At 48.1% G+C, this 23,315-nt stretch overlaps 1 protein-coding gene and 1 long non-coding RNA gene across 9 annotated transcripts in view; both read right to left on the bottom strand.

Moving 5' to 3' along the window:
* SLC22A16 (solute carrier family 22 member 16) overlaps positions 1-2,783 on the bottom strand; it is a 33,350-nt gene extending 30,567 nt beyond the window's left edge. For 4 of the 7 annotated variants that reach the window (XM_080586919.1, XM_080586921.1, XM_080586915.1 and 1 more), the window contains exon 1: positions 2,595-2,783. In XM_080586919.1, coding sequence (XP_080443045.1) covers positions 2,595-2,644 — 50 coding nt within the window. In that variant the 5' untranslated portion in view covers positions 2,645-2,783. Of the gene's footprint in view, positions 1-112; positions 2,234-2,282; positions 2,475-2,515; positions 2,539-2,594 lie in introns of those variants that run through there. The other 3 variants (XM_080586917.1, XM_080586918.1, XM_080586916.1) reach the window with 3 other exon arrangements.
* A 256-nt stretch (positions 2,784-3,039) lies between these two features.
* On the bottom strand, positions 3,040-12,666 carry LOC308192905. Of its 2 annotated transcripts, none has more exons than XR_013949209.1 (4): positions 8,733-12,666; positions 5,782-6,037; positions 5,507-5,681; positions 3,040-3,330 (listed from the first exon to the last, which is right to left on the bottom strand). It is a non-coding gene; the product is annotated as an uncharacterized lncRNA (long non-coding RNA). The 2 variants fall into 2 exon arrangements; XR_013949210.1 differs by adding an exon at positions 3,478-3,631 and having other exon boundaries at positions 5,507-6,037; positions 8,984-12,666.
* Between the last annotated feature and the right edge of the window lie 10,649 nt (positions 12,667-23,315).

Below are 23,315 nucleotides of genomic sequence, written 5' to 3'. Positions count from 1 at the left end.
TATGAGAGGTGCAAAATACATAGCCTGTTGACCACAAGCAACCAGGTAAGTAAGGTCTGTGCCCCGCTGGTAGACTAAAGCCACTGAACTTCTTACAAGCCCTTTGGCTTACCCAGGAGCACGGTGTGCGGGCAGGTCCCCAGTTATCCACCAGGAGCCAGCAGGTCCAGGAGCAGCATGCTTGCTGCAGGCCACCCAGCAGACTCTACCTTTGCAGGCCTGCAGAGCTAGCAGGGCACAAGTGTGCTGTGCCAGCAGCCCAAGGCCCGGCTGTCACTTCTTGACAGGACAGAGAGGGGCTGGGGAAGGTGTGGGGCAGTGAGTGAGAGCTCACAGGGACGGCCTGGCAGCAGGTGCTGCTTGGGAGAAGGATGCAGTTTGATGCAGGTAAATCGGGAGCCTTGAGGTCCGGCAGCTCATTAGAGATGAGGCCTCTTGAGGCAGACAGGACTTTTTTTTTTTCATTCACCTCTGCAACAGTGAGTAGTGATCTCACGCTCCAGAGACAGACTCAAGAACGTTTAAAACAACCGTCCTGAATTTATGGGCCACAGATGTTCCTCATGCCCAAATTCAAAGATGAGCTGCAGGGGTGGCCTCTGCAAGCAGAGCCCAGGAGCTGCCCCAGGTCAGATCAGAGCCAGCTCCAGCTGGCTCCAAAAAGCCCCCCCTTTCAGTTTTTAATTTTGTTTCTCACCATCACATTCTATTTTAATTAGAAATCAATTAAATTAGTCTTCCCCAAGTGGAATCTGTTTTGCCTGTGACAGTAGTGAGTGAGCAGCCTCCCTGCCTTTATCTCAACCCACGGCTTTCTTCATCTGATTTTCTCCCCCTGCCTTGCTGTGGAGTGGCAGTGAGAGAGCGGCCGGGTGGGCACCTGGCGGCCAGCCCAGGGCAGCCCTCCACGCAGGCGTACAGTCTTCCTTTAATGGCAAAGGAAACAGGAGCTGTTCCACTTTCATGCCTGTTCGTGCACGTCTCGAGACCCCTCTAAGAATTACAGCATCACTGAGACTTCTGCAGGAGAGTCTGATGGAAAGCAAGATGTTGTCGGTATACGTGTGAATGGCAATTCTGCAAAGTGGAAGGCTCATACATTATATGTATGTGTAATTATGTACATATAATATTATAGCTATATATATAATGCATACATGCTCTCTCCAGATATATATTTATCTAAACAGCTGGCCATTCTTTACTGCATCTGTCAGAGTTTAAGATAATCAGAACAGTCCCCAAATACTTGGACTGCTCACAGTCTGGCTGTGGCAGATCAACCAGATCTATGCGTAGTGCATGGCTTACATGGGCCTTGTGAGAATTGCTCGAACTGAAGAAACCATTGATTACCTGTGACTGTCACAGTCATGCATAAATACAAACTCATCAGAACTTACTTCAGTTACAATTAGGAATATATGTAGCAGATGTTTTATATGTAGTACATTTATCTAGCAGTGTTGAAGGACTAAATAGATTTTTTTTTCCACATTTTAAAAATAAGTTCATCTACTGTAAGCTCACGTTATGTTTACTTTTAGCGTGTGGTCTTTGAAATCTTGAACAGCCAGAAGTATAACATGGCTGTGTGCATTTTGGTAGTCTGCAGTTCACTGAAAGGTCCTAAAGCGAGGTTATCGTTGTAGAATTATTCTCCGTTTAATTGCAAAATGCAGTTTTATCGTACTTCAGATAAAGTTTTCAAATGATCTCAATTAGGAAAATTACTTCACTGGAAGTAACTACTTTCATGTTATTTCAGCAGAGTAAGGTGCTTGTTTTTCACAAACAGCACGCAAGACAGAAGAGCGACTGCACCAGCAAAATAAACTGTTTGCTAGGAATCCTCTCCTAGCTCACACAGAACAAAATATTTTGTTGCTGACCCAGAACTGATAATGAATGAGATATTGTTCAGATGGCTATGCATGTAAATCACAACTTGGCAGATTTCATTTTAAGCTGAGATCCCAGTTAAGCAAAGAAAAGGTCTTTCCATACTAAACAACTACAGAGGTTATCGGTACCCGCTGACACTGCTTGCACGTGACGTTAGGAGCCTACGCTGCTGCGGAGCACAGGTATGCACCTCTACCATTAACAGGAGCTCCAAAGATTTGCTGAGAAGGGTGCTGCCTGCCCCTGATGGGGAGCAGATCAACACCATGGTATGGGCTAGCCCGCTGGTGACTGAGCCGGAAAGCACAAAGCTGTAACTCAACAGCTTCAACTCGCGGGCAAACCGTGACACCAGGGTCTGCTCCAGCAGGACGCACCTGCAAAATCCACGCTGATCAGTGCATCAGGACGGCACGCGACAGAACCCACGGAGGGTCATACGCCTTTCAGTCGTGTAAGTCATCCATGCTGAGGTGTCATTTCCGTGTCAAACACTTCTTTTCCATCACCTGCTCTACCCAGAGCCTCACCCCCACGTCTCCCACACCAGCCCTGTCCGTGGCTGCAGAAGTACGCACCCCCCAACATCCGTGCGCCCCACCTCACAAACCTAGGCTTGTGTGTACATCACCCCACTTATCACACGAGTGTGTCTGTGTGTGTCTGTCCCCGTCCGTCCACCCCGGTACCTGCCGAAGTGTCCCAGGGAGTCGAAGAGCCGCTCGGAGCCGGGAGCCATGGCGGGACAGCCGCGAGCCGGGAGCCTCAGCGCCGCGCTCCCGCCGGTGCCCTGAGGAGACACCGGGAGCCGCCCGGCCCCGGCCCCCCGCCCCCTGCACGGCCCCGGCCCCGGTCCCGGTCCCGGCCCCGGCGGGGCACCGCGGCCCGGCCCGCCCCGCCCCGCCGCCGCCCCTGCCCCGGGCCCCCCGCACCCCCGCCTCGGCTCGGCCCGGCCCCGCGCAAGGTGGCGGCTGAGGGGCGCCCGCCCAACGGTCGCGCCCCAACGGTCGCGCCCCGCCGCCAACCGTCCCTCGGCCGCCCCCCCCCCCCCGATTCCTTTAACCCAAGCTGAGGTAAAGGAAGCCATGAGGTGCCTAAACCCCCCCGCGGCAGTCAGAAACAGGCACATGACGCAAAACACTATTATCATTCAATAAAGGTAAAATATGGGTCCCATGTAACACGACTGTCACTCGTAACGCAATTTAGTAAGCTTTTTTTTCTAACAGTAAGGTTTCACATTTTCAAATAGTAAGGTTTTTCCCCCCCCCAGAGCACTTAATTTCCCTTCTCGGTTAGATCCAGGTCCCTGCGCTGAGGGACCAGCCACGCTCCAAAGCCTCCTTCGGAGCCGAGTGACCCTGCGGCTCTTGGATGCAAGACACATTTCCAGCAGGCTGCGTGAGCTCTGACTGGGCTGCTCTCCTGAAAAACAGGAAGAAAAGAAAAAAACAGCCAAATCAGTTCCATCTTACCGTACGCATATTTTATTTTATTTTTTTTTTAGGAAGCGCAGAAAAAGCTCCACAGAATAAACCACAGAATTTTCTTATTAAGTCCCTTGAAGCCAACCTTCCTCTTCCAGAACGTGCCCCAAATACTGCGGCTAGCACTGCCTGGCCGGACTCGGCTTCGTGGGGCTCTGGCACGCAGCAAGCACCACAACTGCTGCTCTGCACGGAGCAGATGTTCGTGCTACGTGGTGACAATCTGTCCCAGTGCAGACCTACAAAAAGCAGATGTTTGTCAGCCCCCTTGGCTCCGAGTGGCTCCTGAGCGGACCAGCAGTGAGCAAATACCACGTTACGCAGCCAGGAATCTGAAGAACAGGTCCAGGAGAGGATTCCTCCTCACAGCTACTGTGGTATATGCCCCTCATCTCACACAAGTTTAGAAGCATCGCTGTTTGACAAAGCTCTCTGTACATCTTTCTGCATCTGCAAAAGGTTTTTAAAATACAGAGCCTGGAGTGTGCTGCTGCTACCTCCTTAGGGTATGCGAACCAGTAAGTCCAAGGACTGATTTGTTTGTTTGCGGTAAGATTTTTTGTATTTGTTTTTAGCTTAAAAATATCAACATTAAATTTAATCGACCTTGTTTTTCTCTGGAGAATGTTTTTCAGGTCGAAGTGGTACGTGCTTGAGTGCAGAACTGGTACTTTCACAAAGTGTTTCTTTCTCCGAAGAGCCACACTAGTTAAATAGTTATTTGCAAAGCCAAACAGCAACGAATAGTAAACACTCTGGCTAAATATTGCATTGCTGCTCTTCTGCCTGTTTTTAGTGTCTTGCCTCCTACAACAAGTAAATTCATTAGGTTTCAGCAGGAAGATCTTTTTTCGGTGTAAAGGTCAAGCAGGAAAATAAGAGAGAAGTCCCCTTCAGCACCATTTTTAAACCTAAAAAGATCCAGAGTTCTGCAGAATCTCTCGTAGACATTCCCGCACACATTTCTCTCTATGCCTATGTCTTTACAAATATCATGACTTTACTGCCTGTATCAGAGTAAAGATAGGAAATTGGAAATCACTCCTATTGAAGTTAATACCAACTCCCACATCTCTGCGTTTCCAAAAGTTATTAATGTAATGTCTGCAATGCCAGCTCTCTTAAACACGTGGTGGTCACAGATTCACCTCCTTTCTTTCAAGCCTCAGAAGATGCACTACATGCTTTAAGGCTGCCTTCCCACTATCCTATTACACCAGTGCTACACAAAGTAGTAACTGTGCTTTTAGCTGCTGTTACTCCTCACCGAGTTGTTTTTCACCGGAACCACCTAGAAACAGTTACAGAGGTCCTTCACTGGCTTTGTTCACAGACAATACACAGCTTTCTTTCACTTTTTTTCTGCGTGATAAACTCTCGTGCTACAGAAAATACAGGGAACATCTGAAGAAGAAATGGAAGATGTCTGTAATTAATGTGGTGTCAAAATGAGACCATTCACATCCATGCTCTACTTAGAATATTAGGGATTTTATTAGCAGAAGGAACTGAAAGGAGCTTGTGATCCCTTTCCTATAATATCTCTCGAAACCACTGGGATGGGATGACCGAGGGTGTTCACAACATTATCCAGGATATTCCAGAGGTTTAAAATGTTGGTTTTTTAATCCCACAAGGGGAATATGCAGTGGCTCATCTCAAAAAAAGAACTTTAGTTACAGGTTTAACCTCATTTCTGGCACTTGCAAACAAGTTGATGTTCAACAGAGGCATTCAATATTGCACAATCCTTGAGGAAGAAGTGATCTTAGCAACTCGTAATGGGAGAAGAGATGGCTTGCAAAATAATCTCCCTTGGTTTGTCATTCCCACTGGGAAAAATCTGGTGTCTACTGGTACAGACTGTTCCTGGCCTCCCCTTCTGTAAGTCAAATTACAGTGTCACCAAAATATGGAAAGTGTATGAGGAACATGCCTCTGATGTGGATTTACTGTACGTGTTCCGATGCATTCATACATGCATGCCGAGCTTCAAATTACAGCTGAACCCCAAATACCAAAGCGGAGTGGCCAGTAGATAACTGGTAGCATCACCAACACCTTTCCATAGACACAGCTCTATTTAAGAACTCATTACCTAATTTCCGACCCACCTGTTTCCCACTCCTTCTGACGTGGCTTGTAACCCACAGATGAGGTATTACAGGGAGCGCAGGAACTTCAGCTGTGTCAAGTAAGAAACACAGGTGGTCTAACTATTGCCACCAGCACTCAAGTACACAGGTAGAGTCCATCCGTGAGTGGTCTCCGATGCCTGTTTTTGTCACACTAAGGAAAAACAAACAAAAGCAAACAAACAAAAACACTGGAATCAGCCCTATGATAGCTTGAACATAACATTCTCCCCTCCTGTTTTGAAGTTACCTACCTCTGTTCCCTTCCAAGGAAAGCCAAGCAAGTGGCTCCTAGTTGTGCTGTGGACATCTGCAAGGATACGTTTATCTATGACCCTTCAGTGTGTGCTACTTCAGCTTCATATTTTCAAGAATTCTTCCTCCACAGTACTTTTTTGTCTGGAGTCATTTCAGCTGTACAGGTGATTAAAGCATATGAACAAAATCACGGAAACTTTCTTTACTGGTCCAACATGAGTAAACAGTCTTCTTGAATAATCGAAAATAAATCTGAAATTCAGAAAAGAAAGATTAATGTGCAGGAAAGCAAGGAGAGCTTTCTGGGTCATTACTCCATCTAAACTCTTCGGGTTGACAGAAGCCCATTAGTCTAAAAGCAAGATGGCAATGAGAATTTATCTGAATATTGTTTTAGTACATGTAGACCTTAACCCCTGTGCAAAGCAGAAACTAAACTCTGTGATATCTTTAAGACAGAGTACTTCACGGGTTCCTTGTAAAAGTCAGAGAAGTCTGGTAGACATCTTAAGAAATACATCTTTTAGCAAAATCTCAATCTAAAGAGAGTTCCAATTAAACATAACATGGTACGCTCAAAATCCCAAGTCCCTAATTTTGTTTCAATTATTATTCTCTTAATATGTTTCCTCCTTTCCTGTGAGTGGAGGGATCACATATTAACTAGGGCACAGCATCAGAAATCTTCCACAGAACACAGGGCTTAGTGGCAAAGTCTGGGCAATATTTTCTCCTGCTCCATGTACTCCAAGGTTTTCAGCACAACTCCCAACCATTAAAGTGACCGGGGAGGGACAGCTCTGCCTTGTGAACTCCACAGACAGATTTGATTGCAACAGCACTGTTGTCAGGGTTATAATATTGCTCCCTGCCAATCCATATTTAATTGGGGAACAAAAAAGGCATCCTTAGAATATGCATCATCTAGAATATCCTGCACTTCACACTAGAGAGATTTTGCTGGTTTGTACTTCTTACAGATTTTTATCCACAGGAGAAGAGAAATAAAAGGTACTGGGAGGAAAATCCACCAAAGAGGGGGAAGCGAGCTCACAGTTTAATTCTGTAATCTTGTTAGAGGTTAAAAAGTGAGTAAAAGTTATGCTGCATTAAACCTGAGTAAGGAAAACATACAAGTACCAAGAGGCTCTTTACGCTATCAGAGACTGAGATAATATACGCCAGAAGTTAAAAGTTAAAGCCAGATTTATTGAAATGAGAAAAACAGGTCCATGTCCATAGCAGAAAGTGTAAATAATAATTGGAACCATGAACCAAAGAAACTGATGGATTGTCCAATCCTTGAAATTTTCTATCAAACATCACCAAATGAGATGTTTTTCTCTTCTGCAAGTAGGCAGCTACTCTCATATACATAGACCTTCCCTTACATATGGATATTCCATTACACAGGGAGAGATGTGTCAAAACAAGTTAGTACTAAAACAAATTGGAAGTCCAGGTCCTTCGCTACGCAAGCGATCAGCCATGCAAGTAGAGCCTTCTAGCTTGTGAATATATTTAGTGAGAAAACTGAAGAGAGGAAAGCTTTGTTGCCACTGATGGATTAGTTAAACTGATAGATTGGGAGTGCTGGCAATGACCAAATTCCTGTTGCAGCTGCATTGCCAATATATGGAGCTGGCTCTGAGAGCTGGAGTTTCTCCGGAACCTCACAGGCAACCACTGTGGTTTCTTAACAGTGCAGAGCAATCATGGCAGGCAGCATATCATGTTAGCTTCAACTATTCAGCACAAATAACCGAGGACTCAGTCGAGAGAGATCTGACAGATTTAGATGAAGTGACTGAAGATGATACCAATACCAGCTGTCTGCTTCGTGGCCCTCTACTTGATGCCTCAGCGAATATATGGTCTGTGAAACAGGCTGGCTGAGGCACAGATTTCATATTAGTTGGCCCTGTCTTTGCTGGCAGAAAGGTGGGCTGGACCCGAGTGCCAGTTACGTCTTAAACCGCTGCATTTTGGACTCCCAGCTCCTGTCTGTTGGTGGTCTGCAATAATGAGGATGTGGCAGCACAGATTTCAGAGCAGGAAGGACGCCAAGCACAAGCGCCTCGGGGCTCTGGAGTGCATACTGTGTGTGCTGTACGCTGAGAAAGAGCACCCGGGCTAACAAAGCAGACAAGCAGAAATTACGCTCTGCACATCAGCAGAAGCTACTTATTTCCTAATGTAAGATGACTTAAACACAGTCGTGAAGAGCAGTGAAGCATAATGGTTTGAGAAAGCACTTCCTTCTTACAGGAAAGGTACTAGAAACGAGAGGTATATTTTGCGTGTGTTTGACAAAAATCAGACAGAGGCTGTACGCAGATACGCAGCCAGGTAATGTCAGGTGCTCTCATGAATAATTCGCATTTAGAGGCAGAAATGTTAGGTAACTTTGCCAGCAGATTCAAAAGCTATTGCTACAGACAGTTAGAGAATCATCCCCCCCCGCACACTAATTAGGGGTACAAAATGCCACTGGTGAGTTTATATTCACTGCACTGATTGCATTTAGGCTATGAAGAGCCAAAGGAAAAAGAGGCTTGCTCAGCTGAATCTCCAAAGACACATCCAGGCGTCCCTCAAGCCTGAAAATCCAATCTCAGGCTGACATTGGCCATGTAAACACTTTAAATCTTTAAAGTTTACTGCAGAACCGTGGCAGGTAAAATCCACAAATGGCTAGAAAGCAAATCCAAAATCTAAATACTGCAATTTCGTCCAAGCACAACCCCATAGAAAACCTCATGCAAAGTCCTGTTGCAACAGCCATCGGTTCCTAAGAGATACGGAGCAGCCACTCTCATCAAGCAGTACTCCAGATGGGTTTTCCCACACAGAAGCAGTACAAGTAAAGCAGGAGCAGATGAAGACAGTGCCAAAGAGATGCAGCACAGATGGCAACGCTGCAGCACGGACTTTCCAGAAGTCCTACCAAGCAGCAGTCTGGTCTCTCCTTGCAGGCACACCACCACCCCTCGACATCAGGGGCAGGAAAAATGGCACGCTTAGCCACAGTTCGTTGTTCTTCGGACAAATGCCGCTGTGAAAGTACTACATGAACTTTGACAACATGCTAGCAAAGCCGGTAACCTTACAGCATTTCCGCTGTCTTTATGAGGGTACTTTGCTTTCCCTTTGACACAATTGCCTCTTAAATCTTGCAGTGGAAATGAACCGGCTTACACTGATTTTTTTGCAGTTGTTTTTCTCCCAGTTGACCCAGTTTGTCTTGTACTGGATGTGCTGACTCCTGCTATGTGTTGCAAGACCACAGCGAGGCAGGTATGCTCAGAAAGCTCTTGCCAAACCTTTAGGATTAACAGTTTATTTAGTATTCCTCCTACAGCCCGTCACGCTGGCCTGTGTGAGATTTCAAGCAGAAAGCGGCAATTACTTAGCATGCTTCCACTGTTACTTTTAAATTCGTTTGGCTGACTTGAGAGGGACTGAACTAGGTCTGCCCATGCTCAGGGACTTCCAGTCCTCCCAAGGCAATTATTTTAAGGTACTAAATATCGTTTCTGTTCAGAACAAATCACAGAGGGTACACAACTGAAGTTTCCAAAGGATACCGTCAAAGCACACAAGGCTTAACATAAGCACTTGATTGCAAAAAAACCAATCCAAACCACTTGGTATTTTGACAACTGTAATACAAGCAAGTCAGGAAACTACGGGAGTGACTTTGTGCACCAACGATACATCTTATGCTTCTCTGAGATTCTCAAGTGTGCAAACACAAATCATCCCAGGTCCCTGACATAAACTTCGGTGAAGGGAAGAATCAAGTCCCCAACTCCTGTTGCTGATTCAATTCAGGTAGAGAAAATGGGCAGCATTGTGAAATGAAAGAAGCAAAATAATGAAGCTCTGGATTTTCTCTTTTTCTTTTTCTTTTTCTTTTTCTTTTTCTTTTTCTTTTTCTTTTTCTTTTTCTTTTTCTTTTTCTTTTTCTTTTTCTTTTTCTTTTTCTTTTTCTTTTTCTTTTTCTTTTTCTTTTTCTTTTTTCCTTTTCCTTTTCCTTTTTTTCTTTTTTGGGAAATATCAAATTACGATCAATTTCAAGCACACAGAAAAGAGGGGACAAACTCAGCTGGTTTTGGCTTTGGCTATGTTACTGAAGTCCCTGTTCCAGCAGGCTATGCCCGTTCCCTGGCAAAGTGCCCTCTTCTTCTGTTTCCTTTTGTGTGTCCGCATAATTTCCTGATTATGCAAGTGCACAGCAAAAACAATTCATCTGAAAATGAAAATCAAGACAAAACACAAGACTGAGCTGGTACAGGAGGTTTTTGTGTCATCTGTCTGCCATTCCACAATGGAGAGCTGGACAGTCTGAGTTACAGAGGACAATATTTGAGCGTGAGGGTGAGCAAAAGCCTGAGCAGCAGAAGCAGGTGATGTTCCAGCTTTCTCCTCTACCCTTTTCCAGCACAACTCCTACCGGCCTGCTAACGTTCCTGTGAGATTCCCCATGGGTTTTCCATGTTTACCAGGTTTTGTTATTTTAAAATTCCAGATTAAGCTATAAACTGTATCATGTTTTTAAGAAGAATTAGGCTACTTGTTAATCATCAGGAAAGATGGCAATCAGATGGCTGAGGGAAAGCTTCCAGATGGCAGCACCACGTTCAGAGACCCTCCTCCTTCCCAATATGCTTTTGAGCACCTTCCTCTTCTTTTCCTTCACACAGAGCTGCACTGAGCCTAAGCACTTTATCAGAGGCTTTGTTAGTCATTTGGAATGAAATTCTGGAATATGAAAAGTCTTCCCACTCTTGTGCCAATCCATAAGGTGCTTCTGTCTTGAGCATGCATAGATTCGGTCCTGAAGGGCAAAGGCAGCCATTTTAGCATCTGAGGGCATCAAAGCCCCCCAAGGGCTCGAGCCTGAGGGAGATGGTACCTCTCTCCCGTGCGATAGCACTCTTTCCCAGCCCAATATCTGTTTCTCTGTGGTCTTTCTGCAATTATCCTCTGAAGGGCTCAGATTCTGAAACTACAGCAGCGGTGAATGGTGTCATTCAACTGATGCACTCGAGGAAGGTGTCCAAAGGTTTAAAACAGGATGAGAAGCTATCAGCTATTTCATTTCAAGTGGAAAAGAGAGGTCGTTAAAGGGGCTTGGAGGTGCCCTGTCGATATTAAAGCAAACTGTTTGAGCATGGAGGCAGGCGGGCACCGAGATCCTCCCCAGAGCCTGGCTTCTCTGCCTGCACCAAGAGAAGTGCCTGCAAAGAGACTCTTCTCCTTCAGCTCTGTAGCATCTAAATGGAGCAGAGGAAAATGAGCTGCCTTGAAAAAAATACATCCCTTCTGTTTGGAAAGCAAGTGTGGTCAATTTTAATCACTAACAGGGTTAGTAATTGCATGTTATTTTTAGTGCTTACGGTGATTTGTAGACAACTAAGAAGCAGCATTCCCATACATTGCTTGAAATAAAATCTTCATCAGAATTTGCCAACACATTTAAAGGACCTGTCAAAATAACAGAAGCAATATTTGCATTTGCTGACAAGACTTCCCTCATATGAAGATAGGGTTAATGTGCCTATCCACAGTTCTTGGCTATCTTTTCAAGCGCAGTCACTTCGCAGGAAACGCTGGGGACATCTGATAGGAAACATATCTGGTGGCTGAGCTTACCAGTTTTCCCAGATGCCATGAGGATGATAAAAAGAGGCAGTGAGTGTTGAAACATCTCAGCAATCAGTTTTCTTGCTAAAACTGAGTAATGCCATTTTTTTCTCTCAGTTAGAAAGATAATGGCCCTTTCTGCCTCCATGTTCTGGACCAAATCCTTGTAAATAATTTAAAGGGAAGCCTGTTTCTACCAAGTTTCTAAAAATCTGCAAGGAAACACTAGGTGAGATAACGCTGATAACTCTTAATTACACTGAACTAGATCCCACTTAGAAATCAAGTACGTAATTATAACCTAAACCGTAGGAGGCACATTTTTAATCCTAGCTACCTGGTATAACAACATCAATGCTACTTATATGGATGTTAGTAGCACAATAATATGAAATCACTCCTCTGCTAGCAGGGAAATCGTTTGGATTTGTAACAGTGCAGCTGAGAGCAAGTCAGAGCCTCATATTTATTGAGCTTATTCACATCCAGTGCAGCCGTTGACACCAGGGTAGCCATAAACCCTTGTGCTGTTGTTAACCAAATGAGCGAGACTTTCAAATGTATTTCTATTCATAATTTTACAGCTGCTACAGCTTCCTGATTGAAATAGATAAATATTTGTTTAAGGATTATTGTAGCAGGATTATAACATGTCTAGAGACAGATGTAATATTTTTTTTTAGTATCAGACGAAATCCTTAAATCCTGAAATACTTCTTCTGCCAGAGCACGATTTGTAGTTTGCATCTTGATTTCACCACTGACTCAGCAGAAAGGTACTTCAGGGCAGCTTTTCCAAAAGCTCTTTACTGTTTTGAGAAACAACATTGCATCAATGTTTAACGAAGCTTGTATGTCCTGGAATGGCTGCATCGTTTTTTACAATCAGGCCTTGGGTTGCTAAGCCACTGGGGAGCTACCAAAAAGCAGCTCTTCCTGGGTTCATGTCCATGCACTGAGTGGGGCGGCTCCACATCTCTGAAACACCCAAGATGTTCTTAGGGCCTGAAAGCTTTCCCTGGTCTTGCAAATATCCATGTGGTGGAGACGTAGCTTCATAGCGAAAACAATACTTTGGTTGAACATAACAAGTCACAGTAACACCAACCGTAGCGACGGGTGCTCACTGCCAGAGGGACACTCACGGAGTGGACAAGCTTGGTGTTAGGACCTCAGGTGAGGCACACCCTTGTGCCTGAAGAAAGACGTCCTGACAGCACTCTCCAGACTATTCTTCCTCCCTGCATTTTGAAATGAGGAGAAGGAGAAGAGAAGGAGAAGGAGAAGGAGAAGGAGAAGGAGAAGGAGAAGGAGAAGGAGAAGGAGAAGGAGAAGGAGAAGGAGAAGGAGAAGGAGAAGGAGGAGAAGGAGAAGGAGGAGAAGGAGAAGGAGAAGGAGAAGGAGAAGGAGAAGGAGAAGGAGAAGGAGAAGGAGAAGGAGAAGGAGAAGGAGAAGGAGAAGGAGAAGGAGAAGGAGAAGGAGAAGGAGAAGGAGAAGGAGAAGGAGAAGGAGAAGGAGAAGGAGAAGGAGAAGGAGAAGGAGAAGGAGAAGGAGAAGGAGAAGGAGAAGGAGAAGGAGAAGGAGAAGGAGAAGGAGAAGGAGAAGGAGAAGGAGAAGGAGAAGAAGGAGAAGGAGGAGACAAAGCTAAAATTAAGAATAAAAAATCCTGCAAGGCAAATGGTAGTGCTTCAAGGTTGCATAACTATTGAACTATGAGAAGCTCTAGCTAAAAGCCATGGACCATTTTCAAAGTAAATCTTAACCAAGTGGTCATGCCCAGCGTGGAAGCACTGATCAGCTCCTCCCTCTAGAAAAAGAGCAGGGCATGGCTGGCACTTCCCACATAAGCATGTATGTGAAAAATGTGGTGTCAAAATAATTTCTAGACTACAGCTCTCCTTAGCTGGCCTCCTCAAAGATGGGGATTTTTAAAAACACAGTAAAGTCCCAGCTGGTCATTTCCATGTTATATAGAAGTGACAAAATGACCCTGTTCCTGTGTTACATATTTAGTTTCTTCTTCACTACAAGAATCACAATGCTGTTATATTTTGTTTCCAACTGTTATGTACCATCCCTGCATACCATCCAAATACCTGTGCTTGCAGGGTGCATGAGTTGGGGGCATGGGTATTTTTTAAAGTGTCTCTCCGTATATTTATGGTCTTGTATTATTCTTCTGCAAAGGAGTGAAGAAAGTTTTATTAATAAGGTGTTCTGAATGTTGATCTGCTTGGCACAATCAAATGGGCAACTGAATCCAAAATAGTCACTGCAAAATATATTTCGGAACATATTTTCCCTCTGATCCAACATCAGCGGTTGCCAACAAAACAGTGAAAGATGGCTGAGGCGCAAATTTTCATATTAAAAACATGGTTTTTTTTCAGTTGTTGTGTATTTTCACAATGCCTTTCTTAAAAGTTTATGTTGTAGAGCTCTTCAGAGAAGCCTAGGATAACCCAAATTCTCAAAATAATGCCTGATTTGTTGATACCCTTGAAAGACTGCTATTTTTGTTTTTCCTTTAAAGGGACAGTGAAAGTGAACTGCAAAAAAAGCACTTGTACTGGAAAAAATAACCAAGTGAATGATCCATGGACGTGGACAAGCATTGCCAGTGCAGTCCCTGGGATACTGAAGGAGTTTTTCAACGTGTAAGGAACACAAAGCTGTAACTAAGTCTCCCTCATATCTCACAGTGGTACAGGGGGAAAAAACAGTAAAGAAATGTAGCTCTAGCCTTGAGATCAGGCATTACCTATTTGCAGTTCTCATCATCTTCATTTGGCTCCAATGAAGATCAGTCAAAGCAAAATAATCGGAGAATGAGAACAACAAAAACCTTAATGGTTGTAGCAGCAGTGACCTGGTGAAACACGCCTCTGTCCCCCTCTGCTCCTGGGAGAGGCAGAAGGCTGCTGCAGCTGCCCTTGCTGTGGGGTAGGAAAAGCTTTGCTGCACTTCCCAGCCTGGGGGCGGCCCCACGTCCCCACACGTGCTTCTCCACTATCCCAAAATGACGGCTGCTTCGCATCCGGGCTGTTGTCCTCCTTGCTGGCTCTGTTCCACAAGCCGCACCGCTTTTGTGGTGGTGCATAGACAGGCGTGCAAAACCAGCAAATTAAAGAGGGACATTTTGTTTTTCTGGCAAAACTGAGAGCCAGGAAACTATGAGAAACCAGATTTAAAGCTGTCCCCGCGCTCTTGCTCCTACACCTTCAAACATTTGCCCTGGGAATTGATCGTATAGCACAGTCATGTAGTTCAGTGCCATATCATAAGGCACAGGTTGAGCGATTTGCAAAGGTCGCCTTTTAAAGTTAAAGAAGGATTTTTTTAGTTTTTTTTTGCAAATTTAACACCCTCTCCTCCTCGTGTCGTGTGTTACTCACAAGAGAAGGGTGGGTGAACTGGGGAGCCCGTGAGTTCCAGGCTGGGAGACTCGCTGCCTTCCCCCAAGTTGATATACCGGGGTTGCGTGGCCCACTGAAACCCAAAATATTTAACTGTGCTGTGACAACATCAGGGGAGCCCCCAGCACTGCCTGCTTCCTCCTGGCTCAGCAATTGCTCCTCCAGCCGCCTGGCACAAGGGACAGCAACTGCTCGGGCCAGGGCAGCAGGCTGTTACTGCTGCAGCATGCTGCAAATGCCCCAGACAGCGTAAAGGAGAAAGGGAGACAGCACTGATGTATGGACAGGAAGGTTCATCCTGAGCAGTATTTTCTTGAAACCAAGCGGTATTTCTCTTGGCTTTCTGATGTGCTTTTGCAAACAGAGGGAGGTGATGGCTGTAATGCCTTCAGTAAGAAAAAGCATACAACAACCTAACGGCGGGGTGGCTTTTTGTTCCTCTCCCCTCTGTGGTTGCAGCCCCAGCTGCAGCCTCTTGGAAGAGTGTTAGGAGATAGCAGCAGACCCTTTCAAGTGGCAATCAGAAGCAAAGTCAAGATTTGGTAGAGCCTGGTGGTGTCTATCCTAGGAGGCAATGTGACCTGTCTGCTGGGTGCTTGAGTTCCCAGCAATTCCTCTTAAAAGTGTGCAGCACAACGGGTCCAGGAAACTTGGGAAGAAGCAGCACGCCTCCTGTGCACCTTTACTGACACCTGGCACCAACGTAGGCACAGCGTGCCTGCCCACGCTGAAACCTGGCTGCTGGTGGCAGCCTTGCAGCAGTGACGTGAAGATCAGCACAAGCTTCGAAATCCAGCCAGCAAGTAGGGGAAACGCCTGTGGGGGCAATAAAAACTGAGCCCATACTGTAACCTCCAGGGTGGCTGCCACCTCCACACGCTCCACACGTAAACCAAAGGCAAGGTTTTATTTGCGGGCAAAACACTGTGGGGAAGAGGGACAAGAGCTGCTGTTGGAAGGAGATTCCCTCCATCACTGTCCCCAGCCATGCTCACCCCTGCCCTGAGGTCTGTGCATGGCTGTGGGACCCCAGACCTCCCACTGGGGGGCTTCTGGAGAGTGCAGGCAAACCGTGGCCACGCTCGGCCCCACTCCTCTAGCAAGTACAGCAGCAAAGTCGTGGGCTGTGGAGCATCCCCCCTGCCATCAGAAGATGACTCCCAACTCCCTCCTGGTCACCGTGGCTTGTCACATCTCCACCCGATTGCAGCAACCCATCAACAGGCATGAGTCAGGGCAGCAAATAACATCCCCCTATCTTCACACACGCCGCACTGGGTCCACTGGTCACTTTGCTGCAAAGGGCGTTGCAGAAACCGTATCTTTCCTGCACTTGGCACCTGGCTGTGACGGCCGGGAAGCGTCCCAGCTGGCTGGAGACCTGTGCCCAGCCCCTGCGGGGACAGCCCGGCTGCTTTCTGGGGCAGGGCACAGCCTTCGCCGTGTCCCATTTCCAGGCACCAAGCCACCACTGCCCCAGCCCATTGCAGCCTCGCCCAGTACGGCACGCGGCCCCTGGGCCAGGAACATCACCCTGTCCTGCACACGAGACCAAAAGCCGCAGGGCGAGGAGGTGCAAAGCAGAGCTCTGAGCTCCTTCCCTCCCTCCCTGCAACGTCTCACACAGGTACCTGGCCAAAGCACGGCCTATTCCCTCATTTCATTACTCGCTGCGTTATTTTACCGTTATCCTTTTGGCCGCCAGTAGATGGTGATGCTTTATCTGCATCCAAGATGCAAGCGTACATCGGAGAGGCAGGGGGGCAGCATTACAGCCTGTCTGAGGAAAGACTGAAAAATGAAAAGAGCATATAAACCCCAGAGTAAGTCAGTCAGTCTCCAGGCAACCTCCTGCTTGTGCAGACACTGATTTCATAGAGCCTTGCTAATATCCCTGATCTCATATGGGAATCCCAGCTACTTTCCCAGAGGTGCAAAAACTGCAACTTCGACTACATCCTTGCTTCCTGGTGTGTTAAAATGAGCACATGTGAGAGGGCCTGAAGGCCTCGCTCTTCATGGGCACGGTGCAGTCTGGAGACCAGAGAGATCAAGCAAATGTATTTTTTTGCTGAGAATGCAAACAACATCCGTCTCCATCTGCAAAGAAACAAGATCCCGGAGGTACTTTTGGTGATCGCATTCCCTTGAAAGCCTGCCTGGCCCTAAACCCCATGGCCTTGCAGGTAGGCTAGTGGTGACTGGGAAAACGTGGACCACAGGAGATCTCTCCCCTGCTGTTGCTCCAGTTCCAGGCCTGATCGTTCCCTCCCAGAAGCTCTGTGGATCCTGGGCTTACCACGTCCTGAGGCAATCTGCTCCATAGGCCTCACCCTCTCGGTGGGATCCTCAGAGCTGGTTTCCAGCGAAGTGCTACTGCTAAAACTGAAGAGGTCACGCTGTGGGCATTAAGACAGCACAGGTGTGAGCCTGTACCAGCTCTCCCTCTCACCCAAAGGCTGCAGGTCACCCACTGAGTGAGTGTCCGTGAGCAAAGCAGCCTCGGGGAAACCTCCCGAAAGGGAGAAGGCAGCTGTCGGCGTGCTGCCAGCCTTACCTCCTGCACCACTTGCAGCGGCTAGCAGCAAGGTTTTATCTCAGAGTACGATTTCCAGACAACTAATTTGGACTCAAAATCTGTCTCTCTCTCTCTCTCTAGGGTTTGAAGAGGACAGAAACCCAAATTAGAGAGGAACCACCTGGATTTAGCAAGAGGCTTTTAACATTTTACCAAACGAAGAGAATGAGCATTGGCCAATAATTTTAGGATACCATAAAAGAGACAGAAATCCGGCCAGGCAGACCTCAGAGAGAGACCTCCAAACTACAGGTATAAAAATAGGAGGTAAAGCAAAATTCAGTCCCTGGGAGCTGCTGCCCAGAGCAGTGAGGTGGGGCTGTGCTGGTCAGGCCGCGCCGCGGCGATGCTCACCTGCTGAGACACGAAGCCCTGCTTTAGCTTTGCTTCGGTGCATGGGGAAGAGCTCGCTGCAGCAGCTGGCAAATGGCTCTTGTGAGAACAGCAAGCGCCACCATTAAAATTAAAAAAAAAAAAAGAGTGAGAGCAACAGATATGTTTGACAGAAAAATCGCACTGGAGGCAGGTTACGGGGAAATGCCTGAGGAGAAATTGCAGCCTTGGGCTGAAGCAGTGCCTGCTGTGCCCATCATTAGTTAATTACCTTGGCCCCAGCCCTTTCCTGGCTAGGGGTCTGGCCCTGGCCCCTCTGCCTGCCCAGTCCCACCGAGCCCCTTTCACCTGAGAGCCCACCACTAGGCACTCACCGTGCCGCTTCAGCATCGGAATTATTATTAATTATCAGTGTCGTTATTACACGGCGCCTACGAGCCCTGGCCACCCAGCAAAGCCCCGCGCAGAATATTAAAATGCTAATTTCCCTCTCAGATGAGGCCTTGCTGCTGCCTCTCTGCTCATTTGCTTGCAGATGCTGTTTCGCTGTCAGGGCTGTGCTCCCTGCAGGCACGGCACCAAAATGCTTGCATAAACAACCCCTGTTCGAGGAGCCACGTATCTCACACATTCGTGCATTACAGCCCTAATTGGGATTACTGCCACACCAGGAGAAAAACACTTTGCTTGGTATGACACGTTTTGAAGATGCCATCGTGTCTTCAGCGTGCCGTGATGGATTGGCAGCCGCGGGATACATGGACGAGGGCGCAATTTTCCTCCACAAAGCGTGGCGTGGCTGCCCATAAAAAGTTATATCAGGGCACAGCGCGTTTCTGTGCCCCGTCAGAGGGCCCCGGTGTCGGGTTCCCCACTCGGGGAGCGGGCGGCTTTGGGCAGCCATCCCGGGCCGGCAGCCAGCGACACGCTGTGATCCTCCGTGCGGGTAAGGAGGCGGCCGTGCAGCAGGTGGGGAGGCTTGCAGGGGCTCGGGCAGCGCTGCAGAGGCCTGCCGCCAACTCCCACAAAGAGAGCATCTCACCGGGGTGAGCCGTCCTTGAACCGCCACCCCAGAGAGCGCAGGTCAAGCAGAGCAAAGGCTGCAGCTCTGCAAACGTGCAGCAGCAGAGCTGAGAGGAGCTGCTGCCCCTTCCCCACGCACACTGAGCTTCCCTGGAGAGCTGCACGCGAGGTGTTGACATCCTGAGCATCATCCGCACATCACCTTCGCCTCTCACTGGCGCCTGGATTCTCTTAGCTCCTCGATTTTCAGCACTTGGTGAAGCAGAGGCATTGCTTCAGGCAGCATCTTTAAGGTATATAAAGCAGCACTCAGCCATACAGCAGAGGGACCAAAATCATTCGGCACCAACAAACACAAAGACAGCAGTTCAGCTTAAACAAGCAAGGAAATGAAACCAGCATCTCTCCCTGCAGGTATTTTTTTGTAATAACCTGCCATTACTTTCCTTCTGCCATTAAGCAAGAATGGCAGCGTTTTCTTACATTGTGCAAGATCCCCAATGTTTAAAACTATTTCAACAGCTCTGAATCATGGGGAACAGAGAAACGCAGCCAGAAACTATCTTGGAGAGAAAGATGGTCAAAGTTGTACAGCATTATAGCAATCTTCTCACACACAGATAGCACAGGACATCTCGTTAAACAGCACCTTCCTTCTTTTTACAGCACCTGCACCCATCCCACATATAAATACTGCATCTGTCTGCAGATGCTGCTACAAAGAGATCGCAGTGGGGCACCCCGTGTCAGGTACTCATGCCCTCCCAGGCTGGGGCAGTCGTGTTTGTCTGCGGTGTATTATTACAGGAGAGGCAGTGCATTATTACAAGAGAGGCATAACCGAGCAATGCAAGAGAGTCAAATGGACTGTGACAATTTGTACATAAAAAAAATCAAGGTTAAGATGTAGTAAAAAGCACACCAAGTGCTTGCTCCTGCAATTTTTGGAGCTAAAGAAACCACCGCCACCACAGCCAGATGTGGAACCCAGGGCCGCTTGTCCCCTGGTACCAGAACTGCTCCTGGTGGCGTTTCTGAGCTTCCCACATGTGGCTTCAATTCAGAAGTGGTTCAAAGCGTACAGCAGACATGCTGGCTGGTTTTGCCTGGACAGATGCACTGGAATCCCACAAATTTCTCCAAAAATCTCACCAAAAGCTGTTCTGCACCACTGGCGCTGCTCTCAAGCAGGGTCCGGCACTACTCCAGACTGTCCAGCCACAAAACCCATCCTAATTCAGTCCTGGTGGGAAAAAAAGGAAGGGAGCAGAGAAATAAAAAAACCAAACCCACAACCACAGTGGGCAATGCTGAATGGTTCAGCGCAGCCCAGCTTTTCACAGAGTGGGACGAAGTCCCAGGCAAAGAGAAGCAGGGACGAGCCAACAACAGGACCAAGGTCTGGGTCTGGCCTTCTGCTGAAGCCCCCGCTTGCTGCCTGGGGACCGCCCAGTGTCCTCTGCCACCATCGGGATGCTCCAAGCAGCTGCCACAGCAGGAGGGGCAGGCGCGGGCTCTCCTTTTGCAGCTCCCTCCCAAGCTCCAGCCATCCCGTGGGATTTGCCAGCAGATGGCAGGCAACCCCTGGCAGAGGTCCTGCTCACCGGGCTTGGCTTCTGAGCTCCTCAGCCCCATCCAGACGGCAAAATGGTCTCCTTCCAGCTCTCCTGCCCCTTCCCCTGCAGGCCGGTGCCAGGCACCACACGCAGCTGACCACCTGGAGGTGAGGATGGGTGCAGTGAGGTTTGGTGGGAGCTGGCAGCACTGTGAGGAGCTGGGTGAGGAGCCAGTGCTCAGCTGAGCGTGCACGGAGGCGTTTGGTTTGAATGCCAGCAGCAAAAGAAGGGAGCCACACTCAGTCAGCCCAGCAAAGCACCTTCACTTCGAGATTTAAAAGGAAGAAAGAGCAGGCCAGGTACCAGCTGGTTAGAGATGTGATCTCTGACCCCACATGAGGTTATCCACTCTGATCAAACATCAACAGCAAATTCTTGTTTAGTCTCTGGAGTAAAAGGGGCCTGGCAGCAGAGATGCAGGGCCAGCACCAAGAAACAGGCCGATGCTGCACTCCAGATTTGGGGTCCTCGTACCAACTCACCTGGGTCCTGAGTACTGCTTTTTGGCCAGAATGCAGGCAAACAAAAACCACATTTACAAACCCCATCACAGGCCTGTGGAGGCTTGCCAACCAAAAATAAAAAAAAAATAAAAATAAATAAAAATAAATAAAAATAAATAAAAATAAATAAAAATAAAATAAATAAAAATAAAATAAAATAAAATAAAATAAAATAAAATAAAATAAAATAAAATAAAATAAAATAAAATAAAAATGGGCAACTGCTGGGGCATATATTTTGTTGTATATTTTGCTTTCAAACCTCAAGAAGCTGTTTGCAAAAGCCAAATCAGACTGCAGCAGCTTTGCTCTGAAGCCAGCCAGTGAAGCCAGTACAAGCCTGCTCTCCAAAAGGCTCTGGGAAAGCAATTGGCTCTGACCCGTGCTAAAGCTGCTTGTGGTTTATGTGATAGAGAGCCCTTAGCCAAACTCCTGTCAAGAAACGTGAATTTCAACATCTGCATGGAGTTCTCTATCAAGAGGGAAACCCACAAGACAAAACCCCTAACTGATAAGCAGCGCTAGCTTCCTAAAGAGACACCCCGTGCTGGCAGGGCAGCAAAGCCCCGGCTCTCCCCAGCTCTGCAGGAGGATGTCCTGGTGCTTGCTCCGCCGCCATTTCGGGGGGCTGGTGGGCAGCAGCGCTTCGCTGCTCTCCCCGTGCTTCAGCTTGCAGGTGCTCTCGCCAGCTGCCACGAGGCAGCGCAGGTAGCTCGTATGTCTGTATCAAACAGGTCGGAACTGACTCATCCCTGCACGCTTTGCAATACAACAGGAAAGGCATGGATAGCCCACATGTCTCCGGACAGGGGGTGGGAACCACGGGTCCGTGATGACCCCACCACCTCTGAGGTCCAGCAACCACACAGCAGGGAGAACGAGCATGCTGATGCTCCAAGAGCCCGGGAGAGGACTCAAAGTGGGGATGCTGACGAGAGGACCTCACGCAAAGACCAGAAGCCAGGAGAAACTCCCGCAGCATGGCGCTTGCTCACTCTTCAAGCCTAGGCAAGGTTGGTCCAGACCGCTCCCACCGGGCCCGCTGGGCCTCGCGCGCACACGTGGCTGCTGAAGCGTGCTCTGGTGACAACGCGGAGTGATTCAAAGGAAAGTAATGGGGCCGCTCCCACCTGCCCGTGCGAGCGTGAATCATGCGTGCTCGAACCCCAGCCAGATGCAAATCAGCAGATCGTAAACGAAATACACAGGAGCACCTCCTGGCGCCCGCCCCCGCCCCTCGCAGGCCGTCAGCCATCCCAGTGGGCTCTGGCAGGGCTGGTTCGTGTCCTCCCCATGCTTTTCCCGTCAGCACCTGCAAAGCGAAGCCAAAAGCCTTGTCCCAAGGGCTTCTTGGAAAGGCCCGGCTATCTTCTCGTGGAGTGGGAAGGTCATCAGAGTCGGTGCAGGTCTTCGGGTGTTTGTCCTTCCCAAAGCTCTGGGTCAGGCAGGCAGGTTTGCAGAGGGAAGAGGCCAAGGTGATGAAGCTGGGGCTGGTGGGGTGCTGAGGGCCCCTCCACATGGAGCATGAGAGGTGGCCATGCCCCTCCTCACCATCAGAGGCCTCAGGTCACCCTGCAGCCCGGAGACCTTGCTTCACCACCCTGTGGCCTCCCCTCTGTCAGCGGCAGGACTGGGCCTCTGACTGAGGGCTTGTACAAACCTCCCGCTGTGAAATCAGGGCTGATCAGAGCCCTGCACCTTTGCAGGCTTTCTTCTGCCTGTTGCAACCATGGAACTCACATTTCTCTCAGCTCTTTCTGCTCGACTTGCAGGTCACAGAGATGCAATTCCTCAGTTAGACTCGTGTCTTCTGAGCAGCAGACCCATCTCATGGCAGATGATGCCTGCAGCACACAATGCTTCCATCTGCTGATGGTATAATATGCAAGAAAACTTGAAGACAAGAACACCAAGAGAGCTCAGGGCATGCATTAAAATGCACCATACCCTTAGACACCCTGACAAACAAACACCAGAGTTGTCAGCCAGCTCCCTGAGACCACCAGGACCCAGACAGCACTGGTGACAGGACAACCCTTCTGGCAGCAAAAGCAAAGTGAAACAAAACACCCAAGGGCTCTCTGAATATACTCTGGTTTGGTGCATCTACCATTGCCTGCAAAATTGTATCCAAGAATGCAGGCTGCAGGGGGTCAGGAAAAGAAAGGGCTTGAGTAGGATTATACCAACAGGCCTGGGTGAAGTTGAGCCACAGTATGAAGTGAGGCATTTGGCCAAACACTGCATCCAGGAGCCAAAGCTTACAGCAGCCCTAGCAGGTGAGCAGAGCTGGAAGGAGAAGATGAGAGAGGCTGAGGCTTTTCCCAAATCCTTCCAAACCCAATGAACTCCCAGTTCCAGCATGAGTCTTCAGTGAGACAAACACAGCAAAATGAGGTCTGGATCTGGGAC

The sequence above is a fragment of the Anser brachyrhynchus genome (genome assembly GCF_964034855.1).
Source record: "Anser brachyrhynchus genome assembly, chromosome: 3".
Lineage (NCBI taxonomy): Eukaryota > Metazoa > Chordata > Aves > Anseriformes > Anatidae > Anser > Anser brachyrhynchus.
Note: the sequence above shows the minus strand (reverse complement) of the source record. Positions and strands in the feature narration are given on the sequence as shown.